Below are 20,078 nucleotides of genomic sequence, written 5' to 3'. Positions count from 1 at the left end.
AGAACTGTGTATATAATTTTGTTTGTATTGTCTTTTTGTCACTTGACATTTTAATGTAAAAATTTTTCAAGTTATTAAGAATTTATCATAAACATGTGTTACATTTTGGAGTATGCCATACCTTACCTGGAGATTTTTTTGTTGTTCAGAAATCAAATGTTTTGATGCCATAAGTAGTGCTACTGTCTTGGAAATAAGAAATACATGTTTTGAGTGTCTGGATACAGAACTATCACAAATTTACTTGTATCTCGAGTGAAGAAAATGATTGGAAAATCTTAGTTTTTTTGATAAATTATATTCATCCTTTCAAATGTGACACTATTTCCTACTTTAATCAATGTTTATTGCTGTTGCTGTTATTTTTGTTTTCCTTCAGCGAAAAAAAGAAAATATTCATTGCGTAACTATGTCTGACCATGTTGGTGTTGAGAGTTTGCCTGATCAGCTGGTCAATAAATCCATCCAGCAAGGCTTCTGTTTTAATATTCTCTGTGTGGGTAAGTGCTGAACTCTTCCTTTGTATTTCTTGTGTTTACTTCACACTCATCATAAGCAGTATGATGCTCATGTTATCACACTGACATCATGACCCAGGTCATGTTTTTTTCAGTTATTTAAATTCTACCAGTTTTGGCTTTCTTGGCTACACTGCTTTAAAGTTTTTTGTTTGTTTTAAATATTTCAGTGCTTTCTTCAGAGCTCTGAGTAACTGAGCGTGCATACTCATTTTTGTGCCTTATTAGTCACTCAGTGGACTACCTTTAGCATCTATGCTTTCATAGACAACCTAGCTTTTGAAATATTTGAGATCCTTGAAATGACTGTAGGAGTCTAGACTTCCAATACTTCTCAGTCATAAAATGCACCTGTGAAGATATATCTTTGTTTATTTCAGGGGAAACGGGAATTGGAAAATCAACGCTAATGAACACGTTGTTCAATACCAATTTCGAAGACCGTGAATTCTCACATTTTTACTCTCATGTTAATCTTGAGGCTCGTACATACGAACTTGAGGAAAATAACGTTCGATTGAAGTTGACCATTGTGAGCACAGTGGGATTTGGTGACCAAATAAACAAAGAAGAGAGGTTGGTATTTTCTTTTTTAAATAAAACTTTTTTTTATTATATCAAGAAATATATTTACTTTTTCCATGGGCTGTGATTTGATATTCTACTGTGGTAATCTATACTTTTCCTCCCAGACTTTACTTTTTAATAATTAAGTAATAAAAATGTCTAGTTCTTATTAGAAAGTTGATATTTTTTCATTCCAGTGTCAATGTATATTAAGTGATTTGCACTAATTTTCATGCCAAACATTATCTTGTTGAGTAAAGTAAAAAGATAAATAAAGGTAAACATATATAGTGACCAAGTGACCAAATATATGGTTCTTGCATCTTTTTTTTTTTTCCCCCACGAAATTCTAGCCAGTTAACGTTATTAAGCATTGCAGGTAAGGTTTGATAATGAAATTTTTATTTATATTTTATCTTATGTCATTAATTCTTCTATGGTTTTAAAAAGATTGAGTATAGATTTTCTATCAAAAGTAAGCTTTGAAAAGGGGAAATAGATTGGAGCAAAGAAATAACTTTTGTTTTTTCCTTATCAAAATGTATACATTTTTAGAAATAATTTTTCTAGATTCTTTTTTTTTTATTGTGATTTAGGTGGAAATTTACAGAGCAAATTCACTTTCCAAACAGCAGTTCACATACACTTTGTCTTATGACAGTGACCACAATTTACCACAATGCAACATCTCCCCTCCCACTTCCTCCAGATAATTACCTCTTCCTTGTGTCCATCCCTCCATGCACTCCTGCCCCCTGAGCTGTCTCCCTATGCATAAGCAGCCCTTTTTTCTCCCGTGATTGTTCTCTCCAAGGAGTGTATCTACCTCAGGTAAATGTTCAACTCATATGCCTGTCTTTTGTTTGGCTAGTAGCCACAGGTGTTGGTTCAATTCCAGACCTGAAGGGCAGCTAGGGGCCATAGTCTCAGTGGTTCCACCAGGCTCTATTGGACCAGCAAACCTGGTCCTCCCCCCCTTTTTTTTCTCCAAATGATTTTGAGTTTTGTTCCACATTGTTATCCCTCTCTATCCAGGATCTCATACATAGATCCCCTTCCAAGTGGTTGACAGTGGTAGTTGGGCACCATCTAGTTCTTCTAGTCTCATAGTCATACAGGCTGCAGATTGGATGGTGTACCAGTCACTAGGACTGATTGTTTCCATGAATTTTTGGTTTTCTTCATTCTTCTTTGCTCTGGACAAGGACAAACCCATTGCTACATCTAGATGGCAGCTTGCTAGCTTTAAAGATCCCAGTCGCTACTCACCAAAATAGGAGGTAGAACAATGTTTTGTGTAGTATGTTATACCAATTCAGCTTGATGTCCCCTGCGACTATGGTCCCGAGCCCACAGGTTGAACTACTGGCTCCCTCTGGGTAGCTGGCTGTGACCAGGCAGTGACTACAACTTTTGTTGTTGTTGTTGTTGTTGTTGTGTGCCATCGAGTCGGATGTGACTCATAGCGACCCCTCCTTGGGTTTCCAAGGCAGTATCACTATGGAAGTAGATTGCCCCATCTTCCTTCTGAGGAGTGGCTGGTGGGTGACTACAACCTTATCCCTTGTTAACTCTACTATACACCTGGGAAATCAGATCATACACATAAACCATTGTCTGCCAACCCTATACATGTTCTTAGGTACACTCCCTGCTTCATAGACATACCTACTAGTTCAGCCTGTCCCCCCATCTATCCACCCGTATACCCATGTTTGCCTTCACTGACAACGCAGGACTGTATGTGCAAAAGGATTCATCTTTGTTGTCTGTACCTCCCATGTACCTCTCTATGTCTTTCTCTTCCTCAGTGCCACCCTGATGATCACTCACATTTGGTACATTGCCCTTCTCTTCACCCAAATCAATACTTATCTCTATCTATCTAACAGTGTTCCCTCCCCTCCCCTCCCAGCCTTGGTAACCAACAAAGAAAATTTCCTTCCATAGATAAACATTTCCTTGACTTTTACAATAACAGACAGATACAATATTTGTCCTTTTGTGATTGACTTATTTCACTCAGCATAATGTCCTCCAAGTTCATCCATATTATGCGGTGTTTTGCAGAGTCTACATTATTCTTTAGGGTTGCATAGTATTCCGTTGTGTGTATGTACTGTAGTTTGGATATCCATTCCTCAGTTGATGGACACCTAGGTTGTTTCCATCTTTTGGCTATTGTATATAGTGCTGTGATGAATATGGGTGTGCATATGTCTGTTCTTGTCATGGCTCTCACTTATTTAGGATATATAGATTGCCTGATCTTTCTCCCACAGAGCTCCTAGTGGGTTCAAACTGCTGACCTTTTGTTTAGCAGCCCAAAGCTTTAACCGGAGCTCTACCAGAGCTCCTTAGTTACACCCTACAGGTTGGTTATATATAATATATTCATTTTCATTCAATTTCTAATCTCCATTTTTATCTTATACTGAAGAAGTGACATTTTATTTTTATATAGTGACAAATATAATTTTTTGCCTTGTAACGCTGCTTGTGTTCAAGCCTCTGTTGTCTGGTGTTAGTATAGGTACATCAGCTTTATATGTATTCTTTTTTCTCTCTCTCTTTCAGCATTTCTGTACCCTATGTTTTATTAAAAGAATATTATTTTCTTTTTAGAAATCCAGTCTGACAGTGCTTATCTTTTGATTGAATGTTTAGTCTCTTTATATTTAATGTGCTTAGATATATTTAGGTTTAAATTAACCATTTTATTTGTGTTTTCTGCCAGTTTCATATTTCTTTTTCCTTTCTTGCTTATTTTCTATTCTTGCAGTTGTTACCCTAGAAATTATAACAAATTATTTAACTTAATCAAATTTAAGATTAATTATATTTGTACTTCTTCCCAGTATATGAATTGTCAATAAAAGTGAGCTTAGAACAGTTAAACTCCATTGATCACTCCTTCCTGACTTATTGTTACAATGTATTTTGTTTTTTTAACCATATAAAACATAATTAATTTTTTACACGGATAGTGTTTGTTTATTACTCTGTTAAACCAAAATCTCTGTATTTTGCTCTCATACTTAAAATTTTAGTTTGACATAAAATTCTGGTTGGCAGTAAGTTTTTTCTTCCCACTGGAGATGCCATTCCATTCTCTCCTGTCTTCTATTGTTGCTTTGAGGTAGCGGTCAATCTTCTCTCCCTTAAAGGTACTCTCCTTTTTTTTTTCTCCAGTTCTGTTGACATCTTTGTTTTTGTTTTTTTCTGGTGATACGTATTGATTTTTATTTACTTTTAATTTATCTTGCTGGTGATTTGTTTGGCTTCTTGAATCTGAATACAGTATTCTTAGCAGTTCTTTAAAAAATCTCAGACATTATCTCTTTAAATATTGCCTCTGCCCCTTTTTCTGTCTCCTTTCTTTCTGAAACATTGGTTAAATATAGATCTTTTCATTATAGTCATATGTCACTTAACACACACGATAATGGTCTGTGAAATAGGACATTTTGTAATTTAGATGTTAAGTGAACACTGTAAAGCCAGGAACCATGTAACATCTGTTCGGGTAACATCCAACTACATATACATCAGTGGTCCCATCCTTTCAGGTTGGCACTGCACATGTGCTAGTGCTGCTAGGCTGAACTTCAAGCTCCCATCAATTGCCTCTGAAGTCAAAGGGCCTGCTGCCTTGCTGAATATTTTTATTTCACACCAACTTTGGCAAGGCAGCAGGCCTGAATATATATCAAGCCAATAGGTTTACTTCTGGTGTGCCCTTACCCTGAAGCTATAGACTTTCAGGATATCAGCAGGGGGAGGGTCTCATTAGATTTCCCACCTTGTGTGGACATTCAGCTTTGATTTCTTCATCTTTATTTGTGTGTCCCTCAAAAGCAAACCCCAAGAACTGCATTGTCAAATGCCTTTAGGATGAAAACGGCATTAATGGTTTAATGCAGGGGTTGGCACACTTTTTCTGTAAAGGGGCAGATAGTATTTAAGTTTTGTTGTACGTATAGTATCTGTTCCAACTACTGAACTTTACCATTGTAACACAAAAGCAGCCACATACAATACATAAATGAATATGTGGCTGTGTAGCAATAAAACTTTATTTACATTTACAAAAATAGGTAGTAAATTGGATTTGGCCTGTGGTTAGTTTACTGACCCCTGCCATATTCTATTGCTTATGTTTCTCAGTTTCTACTTCTCCAATTTTGTCCTGATCAATTTCTTAACACCTTTGGAGGTCTTTGATGATTTTAAGAAGGTGATTTTTATATTTTAAGCTAATGTCTTTGTTTTTATTGGAAGGGAAAGTCTCTTAGTTACTGGAAATGGAAAACTTGGGCAAATTCATATGGAAGAATTCCTACTGTATATTATTTATTTGGCAGAAAATATTTATGGCTTTTTTTTTTTTGAAAAGCATGAAATCAAGAATCCATCCTGATAGAGGAATATTTATGGCTTTTCCTTTTTAAATGATTTCTTTATATTTAATATCTTAATTAAGTCTGAGTGACTAATACTTTTTTTTGCATACTATTTTTTAAATATTTTATTGTAGTTTTGGTGAAAGTTTACACAGCAAATTAGCTTCTCATTTAACAATTTCTGTACATATTGTTCAGTAACATTGGGTACATTTTTTACGATATATAAGCATTCTCATTGTTGTCATTCTCATGGTTCTTTTCCATTAGTCTAGCTTCACTGCCTTCCCTTACCTTCTCATCTTTGGTCTAGGGTAAATGTTTACCATTTGATTTCAGTGAGGTGATTATGTAGAGGAGCATAGTACTCACAGGTGATATGTATTTTTTTATGGGCCAAATCTATCATTTGGTTGAAATGTTACCTCTGGAGTGATTTGAATTTCAAGTTGAAAAGATATCCCAGGGCAATAATCATGAGGTTTCATCTGCAGTAGTTGTTGTTATGTGCCGTCGAGTCGGACCTGACTCATAGTGACCCCTCCTTGGGTTTCCAAAGCAGTATCACTATGGAAGTAGATTGCCCCATCTTCCTTCTGAGGAGTGGCTGGTGGGTTTGAACCACCAGCCTTCTGATTAGCAATCAAGTGCCTTAGGTACTATGCTACCAGAGCTCCCTCGTCTACAGTAAGTCTGGCCTTTTTTTTTTTTTAAAGAAAAAGAATTTGCATTTTATTCTACATTTTTATCCCATTCTGTCTGTGACCATTTCTTGAGTCTTTGGTTGGAATGGTCAATAGTGGTAGCTAGGCACCATCTAGTTCTTCTGGTCTCAAGCAAGGTTGGTGAGGCTGTGCGTATGTAGACTGTTAGTTCTGTAGACTAGTTTCTTCTTTGAGTCTTTGGTTTCCTTCTTTCTCTTTTGCTCCAGATGAGTATAGACCAATAGTTGTATCGTAGATGGTCATTCATAAGCTTTTAAAACCTTAGACACTACTCACCAAACTATGATGTAGAGCACTGTCTTTGTGGATGGACTATATTGTACCAGTTGACTGAGTTGTCCTACAAGAGTATGGTCCTAAGCCCTCAAACCCAGTAAACCAATCCTGTGAGGTATTTTTATGTCTAAGAACTATCTATAACTATGCTCTCTGTGTGCTTTCTTTTATATTTGAATATAGATGCAACATAATCATGTATGTATCTACCGATAAATCTATATATGCACACATGCATGTTCATATATACCTTCCTGTACATATATATGCATACATATTTATCTATGTAACCATATACATATTTTTAGCTGTTATTTGTTGTTGCAAACTTTTATATCTACCAATTCTTTTTCTTTCTTTTTTTAACAATTTCCACACAGGTTATTCATTGACATTAGTTACTTTTATCACAGTTTGTTGGCATTTTCTTTCATTGTGTCTGTACCCTTCTATTTTTACTCAAACACTTATCTTTACTATGTGCTGTGCTTACTTCTGCACTCAGTGCCAGTTTCCCCATCACCAAAAGTAACAGATCTCTATGTTCTAAAGGGGAGCTCTGGTGGCATAGTGCCTAAGGCATTTGTTTGCTAACCAGAAGGTTGACAGTTCAAAGAGTACTTTCACCTCCTCTGCTCCTCCCTGTTTTTTTTAAATCAGTGACATTTTAGTAGAAGTAAGATGGTATCTCATTATAGTTTTGATTTGCATCTCTTTTAGGCAACACATGAAGATCAGTATCTTAGGCATTAGTCAGATGAAATGGACTGGTATAGGCCATTTAGAATTGGACAATCATATCATTTACTGTGCCAAGAATGACAAATTAAAGAGGAATGGTATCACATTCATTGTTATAAAGAACATTTCAAAATGTATCCTGAAGTACAATGCTTGCCTACAAGGAAGACCAGTTGATATTACTTATTCAAATTTATGCATCAAGAACCAAAGCCAAAGATGAATTGAAGACTTTTTTTTACCAACTTCTACAGTCTGGAATTGACCAAACATGCAATCAAGATATATTGATAATTATGACTGTGAGACCAGAAAAACTAGATGGTGCCTGGCTACCACTGTCAACCACTCAGAGGGGGATCTACGTAGGAGATCCTGGGTAGAGTGGGAGAACAATGTGGAACAAAACTCAAAATCATGAAAAAGAAAAAAAAAAAACCAGATTTGTTGGTCTGGTAGAGCCTGATGGAACTACTGAGGCTATGGCCCCTAGCTGCCCCTCAGGTCTGGAATTGAACCCACTCCTGTGGCTTCCAGCTCATATCAGCTGAACATTTATATAGATACCCTTCCTTGGAGATCTCAATCATGGGAGAATAGAAGGGCTGTGTATGCACAGGGAGACAGCTCGGGGAGCAGGAGTGCATTGGAGGGAAGGACACGGGGAAGAGGTAACTATGGGGAGGAAGTGAGGGGGAGCTGTTGCATTGTGGGAAATTAGTCAATGTCATGAGATAGTGTATGTACACTGCTGTATGAAAAGTGAAATTGCTCTATAAATTTTCCCCCAAATCACAATACAAATTAAAAGAAGAAAAAAAAGATGTATTGATAATTACTGGTGATTGGAATATGAAAGTTGGAAACAAACAAGTATTGGTAGTTAGTAGATATAGCCTTGGTGATAGAAATGATGCTGCAGATAATGTGATAGAATTTTGCAAGCCCAACACCTTATTCATTGCAAATACCTTTTTTCAACAACATAAATGGTGACTATACATGTGGACCTCACCAGATGGAATACACAAAAATAGACTACAAGTGTGGAAACAGACAATGGAGAAATTCAGTATCATCAGTCAGAATAAGGACAGGGGCCAACTGCAGAGTAGATCATCAGCTGCCGAAATGCAAGCTTAAGTTGAAGCTGAAGAAAATTAAAACAAGTTCACAAGAACCAAAAGAAGACCTTGAGTATATCTCACCTGAATTTAGAGACCATCTGAAGAATGGATTTGACACATTGAACACCAAGGACCAAAGGCCAGACGAGTGGTGGGATGACATCAAAGACATCATGCATGAAGAAAGCAGAAAGTCATTAAAAATACAGGAAAGAAAGAAAAGGCAGAAATGGATATCAGAAGAGACTGTGAAGCTTCATCTTGAATGGAGAGTACCTAAAGCAAGTGGAAGAAATGATGAAGTAAAAGAACTGAACAGAAGATTTCAAAGGGTGGCTCAAGAAGACAGGGCAGCTGACCCAAACCATGATATTTTCAGTAGCCTTATATGCATGTGGGACCTGGGCAATGAATAAAGAAGACTGCATTTGAATTGTGGTGTTAGCAAAGAATATTGAATGTACCATGGACTGCTATAAGAATAAACAAATCTATTTTGGAGGAAGTACAGCCAGAATGCTCCTTAGCCAGACATCGTCTCTTGTACTTTGGACATTTTGTCAGAAGGGACCAGTCCCTGGAGAAGAATGCCCTTATTTGTAAAGTGGACGGTCAGTGAAAAAGGGGAAGAACTCAACTAGATGGATTGACACAGTGGCTGCAACGATGGCTTCAAGTGAGGATGGTACAGGACTGGGCAGTATTTATTGCTCTTTTGTAAACAGGTTCTCTATGAATTGGAACCAACTCTATAACACCTAACAATGGCTAATGATCGTGAGTGTCTTTTCACGTATTTGTTAGCTGCTTGGATGTCTTCTTCAGTGACAGTTCTGTTCATGTCCTTTGCCCATTTTTTAACTGGGTTGTTTGTCTTTTTGTTGTTAAATTGTTGAGGTTTTCTATAAATTATAGAGATTAGGCCCTTACCTGATATGCCATTTCCAAAGATTTTTTGCCAATTTATAGGCTCTCCTTTTAGTTTTTTGATAATGTCTTTTGATGAGCAGAAGTTTTAAATTTTTATGAGTTCGCATTATCTGTTTTGTCTTTTTCTATTTGTGCATTTGTTTTAATGTTATCTTATTTTTATAAAATATTAAGTCCCATAATTTTCTCTGAGGAACTTTATGGTTTGAGGTTTAACATTTAGGTCTTTGATCTGTTTTGAGTTAGTTTTTGTGTTTGATGCAAAGTATGGGTTCTGTTTCAGTTTTCTGTAGGTGGATATTTCAGCAGTTTTGCCACCATTTATTAGAGAGACTGTCTCTGACCTACTGCATTGACTTTGACCCCTTATCAAAAATCAGTTGTCCCAAAACATTGTTCTGCATACTATTTTCATGAGTACAGACTGGGGCCTTAAAAGCTTAAGAGTGGCCATGTAAGATGCTACTGTTGGTCTCTTCTCATCTGGAGCAAAGAAGAGTGAAGAAAATCAGAGACGTATGAAAACAGTCCAAGGGACTGTGGAAACCTCTTTCTACATGACCCAGAGACCAGAAGAACTAGATAGTACCTGGCTACCCATGTCAACCACTTGGAAAAGGATCAACATTAGAGATCCTGTATAGAATAGGAGAAAAAATATGGAACAAAATTCAAAACCATAAAAATAATCAGAATTACTAGTCGGATAGAGACTGGTGAAACCCTCTGGGAATGTGGACCTGCAGTGGAACTCATTCCCGTGGATTAGCTCTTGGCCAAACAATTGACAGGCCTGTGAGCTGAATACCTACACGAGGGAGATACACTCCTGAGAACAGTGAATCATGGGAGATCAGAAGGGCAGTATTTGTATTGGAGGAAAGCAAGGCAGGCAGGAATGCATAGCTAAGGACACAGTGGAAGGGATAACTACGGGGAAGAGGTGGGATGAGAGTTGTTTCAGTATGGGGATTGTAATTGGTGCTGTGAAACATGTATGAACGGTTGAGTGTAAAATGAATCAGCTTTGTAAAATGGCATTCAAGTTATGATAAAAACTTTGTTTTATTTTTATTTTTTTAAATTCACTTATCCATAGATATTTGAGTTTTGTTCTGAGTTTTCAATTCTATTTCACTGATCCATGTTTCTATTGTTGAACCAGTATCAGGCTGTTTTGGTTGTAACAGATAATAGCATTTTAAAATGTCTTATTAGATTCTGCTTTACTTTCTGGGAAAAGTGAATCATACTACTATTTTAATTGGTTAATAACCTTCATTGTCATTTTTATTTCAAATATGTTATTACACGTTAACTTTTACTACTTTATCATTTTGGGGAGGTAATCATCGTGACTCACATTTAGACCAGTTTCCCAAGGATCACTTACTGATATTCATAGTAGTCACTCTGAAACAATTGTGTTCTTATTCAAGGTATAGTAAATCCCTGGGTTAAGAACATCTGACTTCCGGACAACTCATACTTGCCCTTTAATGTTATGTAAATTTACTCTCACTTTGAAATGATTCATACCCTACCTACAATAAATTCTTCATTACAGTCACTTTTACTTGCTGCATGTACAGCTTATAAATCATTGAAAATCATTCAGCCTTTTCTTGCGCTAAAGTAAGGCTAAAAACTGTATGTACCTGTTCTGACTTAACTTCACGTTCAAGTTAAAGCCACATTTAGGAACTGATCTTGTTAGTAACTCAGGGATTGTTTATATTATACTAGTTCTTTTTGGGGAAAAAAGGATAAGATACTGTCTCTGTCCTCAAATTACTTACCATCTGGGTAGGAAGCCAAGGTATTCTATGAGTTTAAAAGAGGTGATGCCACTCAAGGACTAGAGGGTCTGGCAACTTTATATAAGAATTCAATTCTACACACATATATTGAGTGCCTTATAAGCACGAAGTGCTGCGTCATTTTGGAGATCAAGAATAATTACAAAAGGTGTTCGTCGAATTTGACATCAGAATGATTTGCTGTTATTTTCACTTGGAAACCCAGAGTTGAGTAATAAGAATAGTTATAAGTAGAGAAAGACAAATTGCATAGGTGGTAATTTAGCATATCAAAATGAAGTGAAATGTGTAGAAACAATATTAGCTCTGCTTATACACTGTGATTTGATTTGGAACTTGAAGGATGAATAAAGTTAGAAAGCCAGAGGGAAGGAAGTATTCCTGGGAGGAGAAATGACACAGAGCACATGATTTGATGCACCTTTCCTTTGCTTATAATTAAACAAAAATAAAATCATGGCAGCATTATTGGTTAGATACTTTCAGTTGATGTATGCCTTTTCTCTTTATTGTGTTAAGCCTTTCATGCCTTATGGATCTGACTTAAGAGGCAAGAAGGCATGGAATTTGACTTACGTGTCTTTTAAAATTATTAATACATTACCTTTTTTCACTCAATTTAGTAATGTACCGTATACTAATCTGATTATACAAATTGGACTCCAAACCTCATGCAGCAGTTTGGCAAGTGGGTACCTTTGTTAGAAAGGGATTTAGGGTGTACATGAACATGGGAATTAATCAGTGTCAATTCTCAGTACCGTTTCTGTGAAATGATTTAAAGCACAGGTTGTTCTGATTGTTTTGAAGTAATATCTTTGTATGTGTAGAACCTGTAGTTTTATCACTAAGGTTATCTGTTGAACACGGATATTAACTGTTTATTAGTGCTAAAGTTGGACATATATCTTAAAGTAGCATGAATATGTTGTATTAAATATTTGAATTATTTTTTTTAGCTATCAACCAATAGTCGACTACATAGATGCTCAGTTTGAGGCCTATCTCCAAGAAGAATTGAAGATTAAACGGTGTCTTTTTAACTACCATGATTCTCGAGTTCATGTGTGCCTTTACTTCATTGCACCAACTGGCCACTCTCTGAAGACACTCGATCTTTTAACCATGAAAAACCTTGACAGTAAGGTGGGTTTGGAAGAGAAATCAACTCATCATGCATTAGTATTTATTTTGAATTATTAATGCGACTTTAAAATATGTATATATGTCATGCAATTTTTTTTGTGTGTGCATTTTATGATGTTTGATGTTTCAATCTTAGCTTAGTTCTCAGATTATTAAACCAGTTGCTGTTGAGTTGATTTTGACTCATGGTGACCTCATGTGTGTCAGGTTAGAATGGTGCTTGGTAGAGTACTCAATGTTTGATTTATCAGAAGTAGATCACCAGGCCTTTCTTCTGAGGCACCTCTGGGTAGACTCCAACCTCCAACTTTCTGGTTAGCAGCCAAGTGTGTTAACTGTACCATGCAGGGACTCCTACTTAGATTATTAAAAAGTAAAAATTCTTAGTCAAGCAAGCAGATTATTAATGCCCATGGAAGCAGCAGTCAAGAAATCAAACAATATTTTGCATTGGGTTAATCTGCTGCAACTTTTGTTTGCAACCTTTACATTCCAGTCACTGGTGATAATCAGTACATCTTTATTGCATGTTTGGTCAATTTCAGACTGCAGAAGTTGGTAAAAATATACAGTTTCCTTGTGTTTGGCTTTGGTGGTTGAGGGGTAAATTTGAAGAACAGTATTATTAACTGGATAATAGTAATAGTAGTTGAAAAAAATAGTAGTGTTAACTGGATAATAGTAGTAGTAGTTGAAAAAATAGTAGTAATGTTAACTGGATAATAGTAGTAGTAGTTGAAAAAAAAGAAGAGTCACCAGTAGTTGGAAAATATGGCCTTGGTGATAGAAATGACACTGGAGATCAAATGATAGAATTATCTGAGACCAACAACTTATTCATTGCAGATACCTTTTTTCAGCAACATAAACGGTGGCTATATACATGGACTTCACCAGATGGAATACACAGGAATTGGATCAACTGCATCTGTGGACAAAGGCTATGAAAAAGCTCAATATCTTTAGCCAAAACAAAGCCAGGAGCTGACTGTGGAACAGACCATCAATTGCTCATGTGCAAGTTCAAGCTGAAGCTGAAGAAAATTAAAAGAAGTCCACGAGAGCCAAAATATGACCTTGATTATATTCCACCTGAGTTTAGAGACCATCTAAAGAACAGATTGAACACATTGAACCACCAATAACTGAAAGCCAGAGGAATTGTGGGATGACATCAAGAATATCATCCATGAAGGAAGCAAAAGGTTATTAAAAAGACAGGAAAGTAAGGAAAGGCCAAAATGGATGTTAGAAGAGACTCAGAAGCTTGCTCTTGAACAGAGAGTAGCTAAAGCAAATGAAGAAATGATAAAGATAAAAGATTAGCTGAACAGAAGATTTCAAAGAGCAATTTGAGAAGACAAAGTCAATTATTTTAATGAAATGTACAAAGACATGGAGTTAGAAAACCAAAAGGGAAGAACACACTTGCACTTCTCAAGCTGAAAGAACTTAAGAAAAAATTCAAGCCTGAAGTTGAAATATTGAAAGATTTTATGGGCAAAATACTAAATGATGTAGGAAACATCAAAAGAAGATATGTAGAGTCACTGTACCAAAAACAATTGGTCGATGTTCATCCATTTCAAGAGGCGGCATATGTTCAAGAACCAATGGTATTGAAGGAAGAGGTTGAGCTGCACTGAAGGAAGTGGTGAAAAACAAGGCTCCAAGAATTGACAGAATACTCATTGAGATGTTTCAACAAATGGATGCTGTGCTGGAGGTACTTATTGGTCTATGCCAAGGGATTTGGAAGACAGTTACCTGGCCAACTGACTGAAAGAAATTTGTATTTGTACCCATTGCAAAGAAAGGTGATCCCACACAATGTGGAAATTATTGAACAATATCATAAATATCACACACAAGTAATATCTTGCTGAAGATAATTCAGAAACTGTTGCAGCAGTATATTGACAGGGAACTTCCATAAGTGCAAGCTGGATTCAGAAGAGGACATGAAACAAGGGATATCATAGCTGTTGTCAGATGGATCTGGGCTCAAAGCAAAGAATACAAGAAAGATGTTTACCTGTGTTTTATTGACTATGCAAAAGCATTTGATTGTGTGGATCATAACAAATTATAGATAATATTGAGAAGAATGGGAATTCTTGAACACTTAATTGTGCTCATGCAGAACCTATACATGAATCATGAGGCTTTCATTCAAACAGAACAAGGGGATATTGCATGGTTTAAAATCAGGAAGGGAGTGTGTCAGGGTTGTATCCTTTCACCATACTTATTCAATCTGTATGCTGAGCAAATAATCCAAGAAGCTGGACTATATGAAGAAGAATGTGGTATCAGGATTGGAGGAAGACTTATTAACAACCTGCGATATGTAGATGACACAACCTTGCTTGCTGAAAGATGACTTGAACTTACTGATGAAGATTAAAGACTACAGTCTGTAGTATGGATTACACCTCAACAGAAAGAAAATGAAAATCCTCACAGCTGGGCCAATAAGCAGCATCATGATAAGTGGAGAAAAGATTGAGGTAATCAAAGATTTCATATTGCTTGTTTCCACAATCAAAGCCAATAGAAGCACCGCTTAAGAAATCACATGACATATTGCATTGGGTATTTGTGCTACAAAAGACCTCTTTCAAGTGCTGAAGAACAAAAGATGTCACTTTGAAGACTAAGGTGCACCCAGCCCAAGCCATGGTGTTTTCAATCACCTCATCGGCATGTGAAAGCTTGACAGTGAATAAGGAAGACCAATGAAGAGTTGATGCTTTTGAATTATGGTGTTGGCGAAGAATGCTGAAATTACCATGCATTGCCAAAAGAACGAACAAATCTGTCCTGGAAGAAGTGCAGCTGGGATGTTCCTTGGAAGCAAGAATGACCAAACTTTGTCTCACCTACTTTGGTCATGTTGTCAGAAGGGACCATTCCCTGGAGAAGGATATCATGCTTGATAAAGTGGAGGGTCAGCAAAAAAAAGGGGAGACCCTCAATGAGATGGATTGACAGTGTGGCTGCAGTGATGGGCTCAGGTATAACAAGTACTGTGAGGCTGGCACAGGACCACACAGTGTTTCGTTCTGTTGTACACAGGGTCTCTGAGTCAGAGATGACTTGACGACACCTAACAGCAACAACAATCTGCTGCAAAGGACCTCTTTAAAGTGTAGAAGAGCAAAGATGTTAGTTACTTTGAAGTGAGGTGTGCCTGACTGAAGCTATGGTATTTTTAGTTGCCTCATATGCATGTGAAAGCTGGACAATGAATAAGGAAGATCGAAGAATTGGTACATTTGAATTATGATATTGGCAAAGAATATTGAATATACACCATGAATTGACAGAAGAATAAGCAAATCTATCTTGGAAGAAGTAAGGCCAGAAAGTACTCCTTAAAAGCAAGAATGGCCAGACTTTGTCTCTTATAATTTAGTCATTTTATCACAAGGGACCAGTTCCTTAGAGAAGGATATCATGCTTGGTAAAGTAGAGGGTCAGCAAAAATGAGGAAGACCCTTAACGAGATGGAGTGACACGTTGACCGCAACAGTGGGCTCAAGCATTACAACAATTGTGAGGATGGCACAAGACCGGGGATCGTTTGGTTCTGTTGTTCATAAGATTGCTATGAGTTGGAACTGACTTGACAGCACCCAGCAACAATATTTCAGTTTACTGCATAGATTTTACTTACTTTGAATGTGATGGGAATTGTAAGAGACTTGGAAGGAGAGAGAAGAAAAGTTGAGGTTTCCAAACCTAAATCATATAGAAGCTTAATCTTGTACTAACTCTGCTTTTTGAAAGTAATTATTATAAAGCCAGTATTTGTAGGAATGACTATATTTAGGACATGTTGTAACAAAGACAGCCAGTGATTATCTAAGTCAGGGATTGGCAAGCTTTTTTTTTTTTTTTTATTAGGATTTGGGTGAAGATTTACAGAGTAAATTCACTTTTCATACAGCAGTTCACATATACTTTGTCTCACGTCATTGACCAAAATTTACAATGCAGCAGCTCCCCTCCCACTTCCTCCCCATAGTTACCTCCTCCCAGTGTCCATCCCTTCATACTCTTCTGCACCCTGAGCTATCTATCTCCCTGTGCATAAGCAGCCCGGCAAGCTTTTTTATAATGGGCCAGGTAGTAAATAGTTTTGGCTTTTCAGGGCATGTGGTGTCTCTAACACTCAGCTCTGCTGCTGTAGCATGAAAACAGCCATAGATAATATGTAAATAAGGGACATGACTATGTTCCTGTAAAACTTTGTGAAAATAAACATCAAAGCAAACCTTTGCTGACCTCCTGATCTAGGGGGAGGAAATTTATTATCAGAGACTGATGGCTCTAAATGTGAAAGCTTACAGGATTAAAAACAAATCCACAAATACAAGATTTTGTTTTTCTTTTTCTTATTAGGTGAACATTATACCATTGATTGCCAAAGCAGATACAATTTCTAAAAATGAATTACAGAAGTTTAAGGTCAAAGTTATGAGTGAATTGGTTAGCAGTGGCGTCCAGATATACCAGTTCCCAACAGATGATGAAACTATTGCTAGAATCAATTCTTCAATGAACGTAAGCTCCTGTTGACTGTGAATTCTGTTTTGCATGTGAAAATAAAAAGACTTTGTAAGTAACATTGTTACTAATATATTTTATCTTGTATCTTCCAAAAAGACTCAAATAAGGTGAATTTTCAAAAATTCCAATGTAGAAAAATGTTTAATTCTCTTGAGTTGGAAAAAGTATAAGAATTGTAAGCATATTTTTCTTCTGCCCTTCTTTCATCCAAATAAAGGGGTATGTTTGTTAGAATGGGATACACCTTTTGTGGACCCCACACTTCATGGCCTCAGAAAGATGGCCTTCTATCTTGCCCTTATAGCCTTACTTGGAATGCTTTAGAATCTTGAAATCAAGGGGATTTTTCTCATCTGGAATTTTAGCTCACTCTCTCTTACAGTGTCACAAATGCCTATTAAATATTCACATAACTTTTAGTGATTAAAAATGACTAAGTTTTTTTTTTTTTTTTTTTTAACTTTCTTCAGGCTTACACGTTCCTTAAATATCTGATTCTCTTTTGAACATTCAGAATGTTAGACTCAGACAGACTTAACCATCTGTTGTGGGAGTTATTAACCTCTTTCAGACTGTTAGCATATTTACGAAATGGTGTTAATATTGCCTACCTTAAGGATTGTGAGGATTAAGTGATGCAACTTTTGTTAAGTACCTGATAGCACCATTCAAAAAATGTTAATTCCATTTCTTCTTTTTCCCTTTTATGATTTATTCCTTCTCCATTTATATTAAAATACCTAAACTAAATATATAAAAAGCTGACTAATTTTTCAGAAAGAAGCAATTAAGAGATAAGTTTAATTATTAAATATTAAGCATAGTATGTAAAACTCTGTACATTAGGCTTTTCCCCTTTATTAATCCTCAACTTCAGACAGACTATCTACTCACTGCCCCTGAATCTATCTGTTGCCCATTGCAGTTTCTATTATTGTTCAAAATCTTCTCCTTGCCTAAGTTTGTCCTTCCTATTCTTTTTGATCTGTCTAAATCTAATCCTTTCTGATCCAGCTTGGGTTGTACTTCCTTCTTCAAACTTCCCCTTATTTTTCCTATTCACAGTGATCTCTCACTCCTCTAAATTTCTATAGCTTTTACTGTCTTCAGCATTAATTTTGGATTTATATATTATTTTATGTTAGCATCATTTATCTATACACACACTAAATATAGATATACACTGTAGCTATGTATATGGTTATCTGTACAATTTCCTCAACATTATCTTTTAGGACAATGATAATATTAAAAGTGATAGTATGTATACTAGAATTCTTTCTTTCTTTTTAAATTCCCAGTGTCGTGATGCTTTCCATTAGGCGTAATGCTCAATGAATAATTAATTTTTTATAGAGTCTGAAAAATATGCACATATTTCTTGCCAAGTTTTAAAATCTGAGCCATGGCAAATCACTTGATTTTAGGAAATTCATTAGTTATTAAATTATTGTCTTTTCTGTTATTTTCCTAACCCTTGCTTACATGGTTCTCACATTGGTTTGAGAAAATATGATTGAGATTATGGTTCTTTTCCAGGCACATTTACCATTTGCTGTTGTAGGAAGTATGGATGAGGTAAAAGTTGGAAATAAGGTGGTCAAAGCTCGTCAATATCCTTGGGGTATTGTAGAAGGTAAATAAGATAAATGTGAACTTTTGGAATGATTACTAGAAATATGTATGTTGCCTAATAGTCTCAAAATTGCATTTAATGTGATCCTTGAGGTGACACTTATTTTGAATTATGACTGGTTGTCATAGGAGTTTGCTGTGTTCTGTTTTAGGCCAAAGTCAAAAGTCCAGACAGAACTGAACTCGTTTTCTACATTGTGCCACACACATACCACCTCCCTTGGTGTGCCATGTGACACTCAGCAGGTGGGAAGCACTGGTGGGGCACTTTGAACAAAATCTGAGTGTAAATAGTAGTGTTTAAAAGTTGCCCTGGTGGATCTCAAAACCTACTATACAGCCACAATAGTCAAAAACAGCCTGATATTGGTACAACAGACATGTAGACCAGTAGAACAAAATTGAGGACCTAAGAATAGATCTATCCTCCTATGGTCAGCTGGTCTTTGACAAAGAGCCAAAATCCATTCAATGGGGAAGAGATAGTCTCTTTAACAAATGGTGCTGGCAAAACTTGATACCCATTTGCAGAAAAATGAAACAAGATCCATATCTCACACTATACACAAAAACTAACTCCCGATAGATTAAAGATTTAAACATGAAACCTAAAACTATAAAGTTCATCAAAGAAAGAAATAAATGAAAGGAGCCCTGTTGGCACAACAGTTTAGTACTTGGCTGCTAACTGAAAGGTTGGTGATTCAAACCCACCAACCCCTCTGTAGGAGAAAAGACATGCCAATCTGCTCCTGTAAAGATTTCATACAGCCTTGGAAACCCTATGTGGCATTTTTACTCTTTCCTATAGGATCTCTGTGAGTTGGTGTCAACTTGACAGCACAAGATAACAAAGTTGTCTTTAAAAATGATAGACAAACTACTTAATTTAGGGTATAATAAGCCATCTTGTAAATTTATATATTTTTACTGATCAACAGAACAAAGGATTGCCAACTATATCCAAAACAAAAAACTGAAAAATTAAATTCACTTGATGGTAGATTATTTATCTAGCATTATAACAAATATAATAAACCAAAACCTATGCTGTTGAGTTGATGTCAACTCATAGCGACCCTTTAGAACTGTCTACTATCAATCATTACCAAAGGATACTGCCTTGACTTTCTCTCCTGGAGGAGCTAGTGGGTTTGAACCACTGACCTTTTGGTTAGCAGTTTAATGCTTTAACCACTACTGCACCAGAACTTCTTCTAATAAGCAAGTAGTATTTATTTAGTACTGGTTTATTGTGATGCTAACTAATGGGGAATAAGTTACCCCTAATAGACTGGTATCTAAATGTTCCTTTTTTAAACATTGACAACTTTTGTTAATTAATGAAAAATATTGAGAAGAGGTAACATTTTTTTAAAAAAATATATAGATAATATCAAAGTAGTAATTATACTTAAAACTACCAGTCACAGAAACACGTAGTCTATTTATAGTCATCTGATCACTATAAGGGAGCTCTGGTGGCATATTGCCTAAGATATTTGAGTGCTAACCAGAAGGCTGGTGGTTCAATCCCACCGGCTATTCCTTGGGAGGAAGGTTGGGCAATCTACTTCCATAGAGATGCTGCCTCAGAAACCCAAGAAGGGGGTCA

The 20,078-nt window shown here is 36.3% G+C and overlaps 1 protein-coding gene across 1 annotated transcript in view; it reads left to right on the top strand.

Moving 5' to 3' along the window:
- The first annotated feature begins 248 nt into the window (after positions 1 to 248).
- Positions 249 to 20,078, top strand: part of SEPTIN10 (septin 10) — a 36,002-nt gene continuing 16,172 nt past the window's right edge. The window contains exons 1-6 of the mRNA XM_007942372.1: positions 249 to 281; positions 380 to 500; positions 899 to 1,094; positions 12,067 to 12,253; positions 16,661 to 16,822; positions 18,368 to 18,464. Coding sequence (XP_007940563.1) covers positions 410 to 500; positions 899 to 1,094; positions 12,067 to 12,253; positions 16,661 to 16,822; positions 18,368 to 18,464 — 733 coding nt within the window. The 5' untranslated portion in view covers positions 249 to 281; positions 380 to 409. The remainder of the gene's footprint in view (positions 282 to 379; positions 501 to 898; positions 1,095 to 12,066; positions 12,254 to 16,660; positions 16,823 to 18,367; positions 18,465 to 20,078) is intronic.

This window comes from Orycteropus afer, unplaced genomic scaffold (assembly GCF_000298275.1).
Source record: "Orycteropus afer afer isolate SDZICR_OR568_19922 unplaced genomic scaffold, OryAfe1.0 scaffold00089, whole genome shotgun sequence".
In the NCBI taxonomy this organism is placed as follows: Eukaryota; Metazoa; Chordata; class Mammalia; order Tubulidentata; family Orycteropodidae; genus Orycteropus; species Orycteropus afer.
The sequence above is the reverse complement of the archived record's forward strand: the minus strand, read 5'-3'. Positions and strand labels throughout refer to the sequence as shown.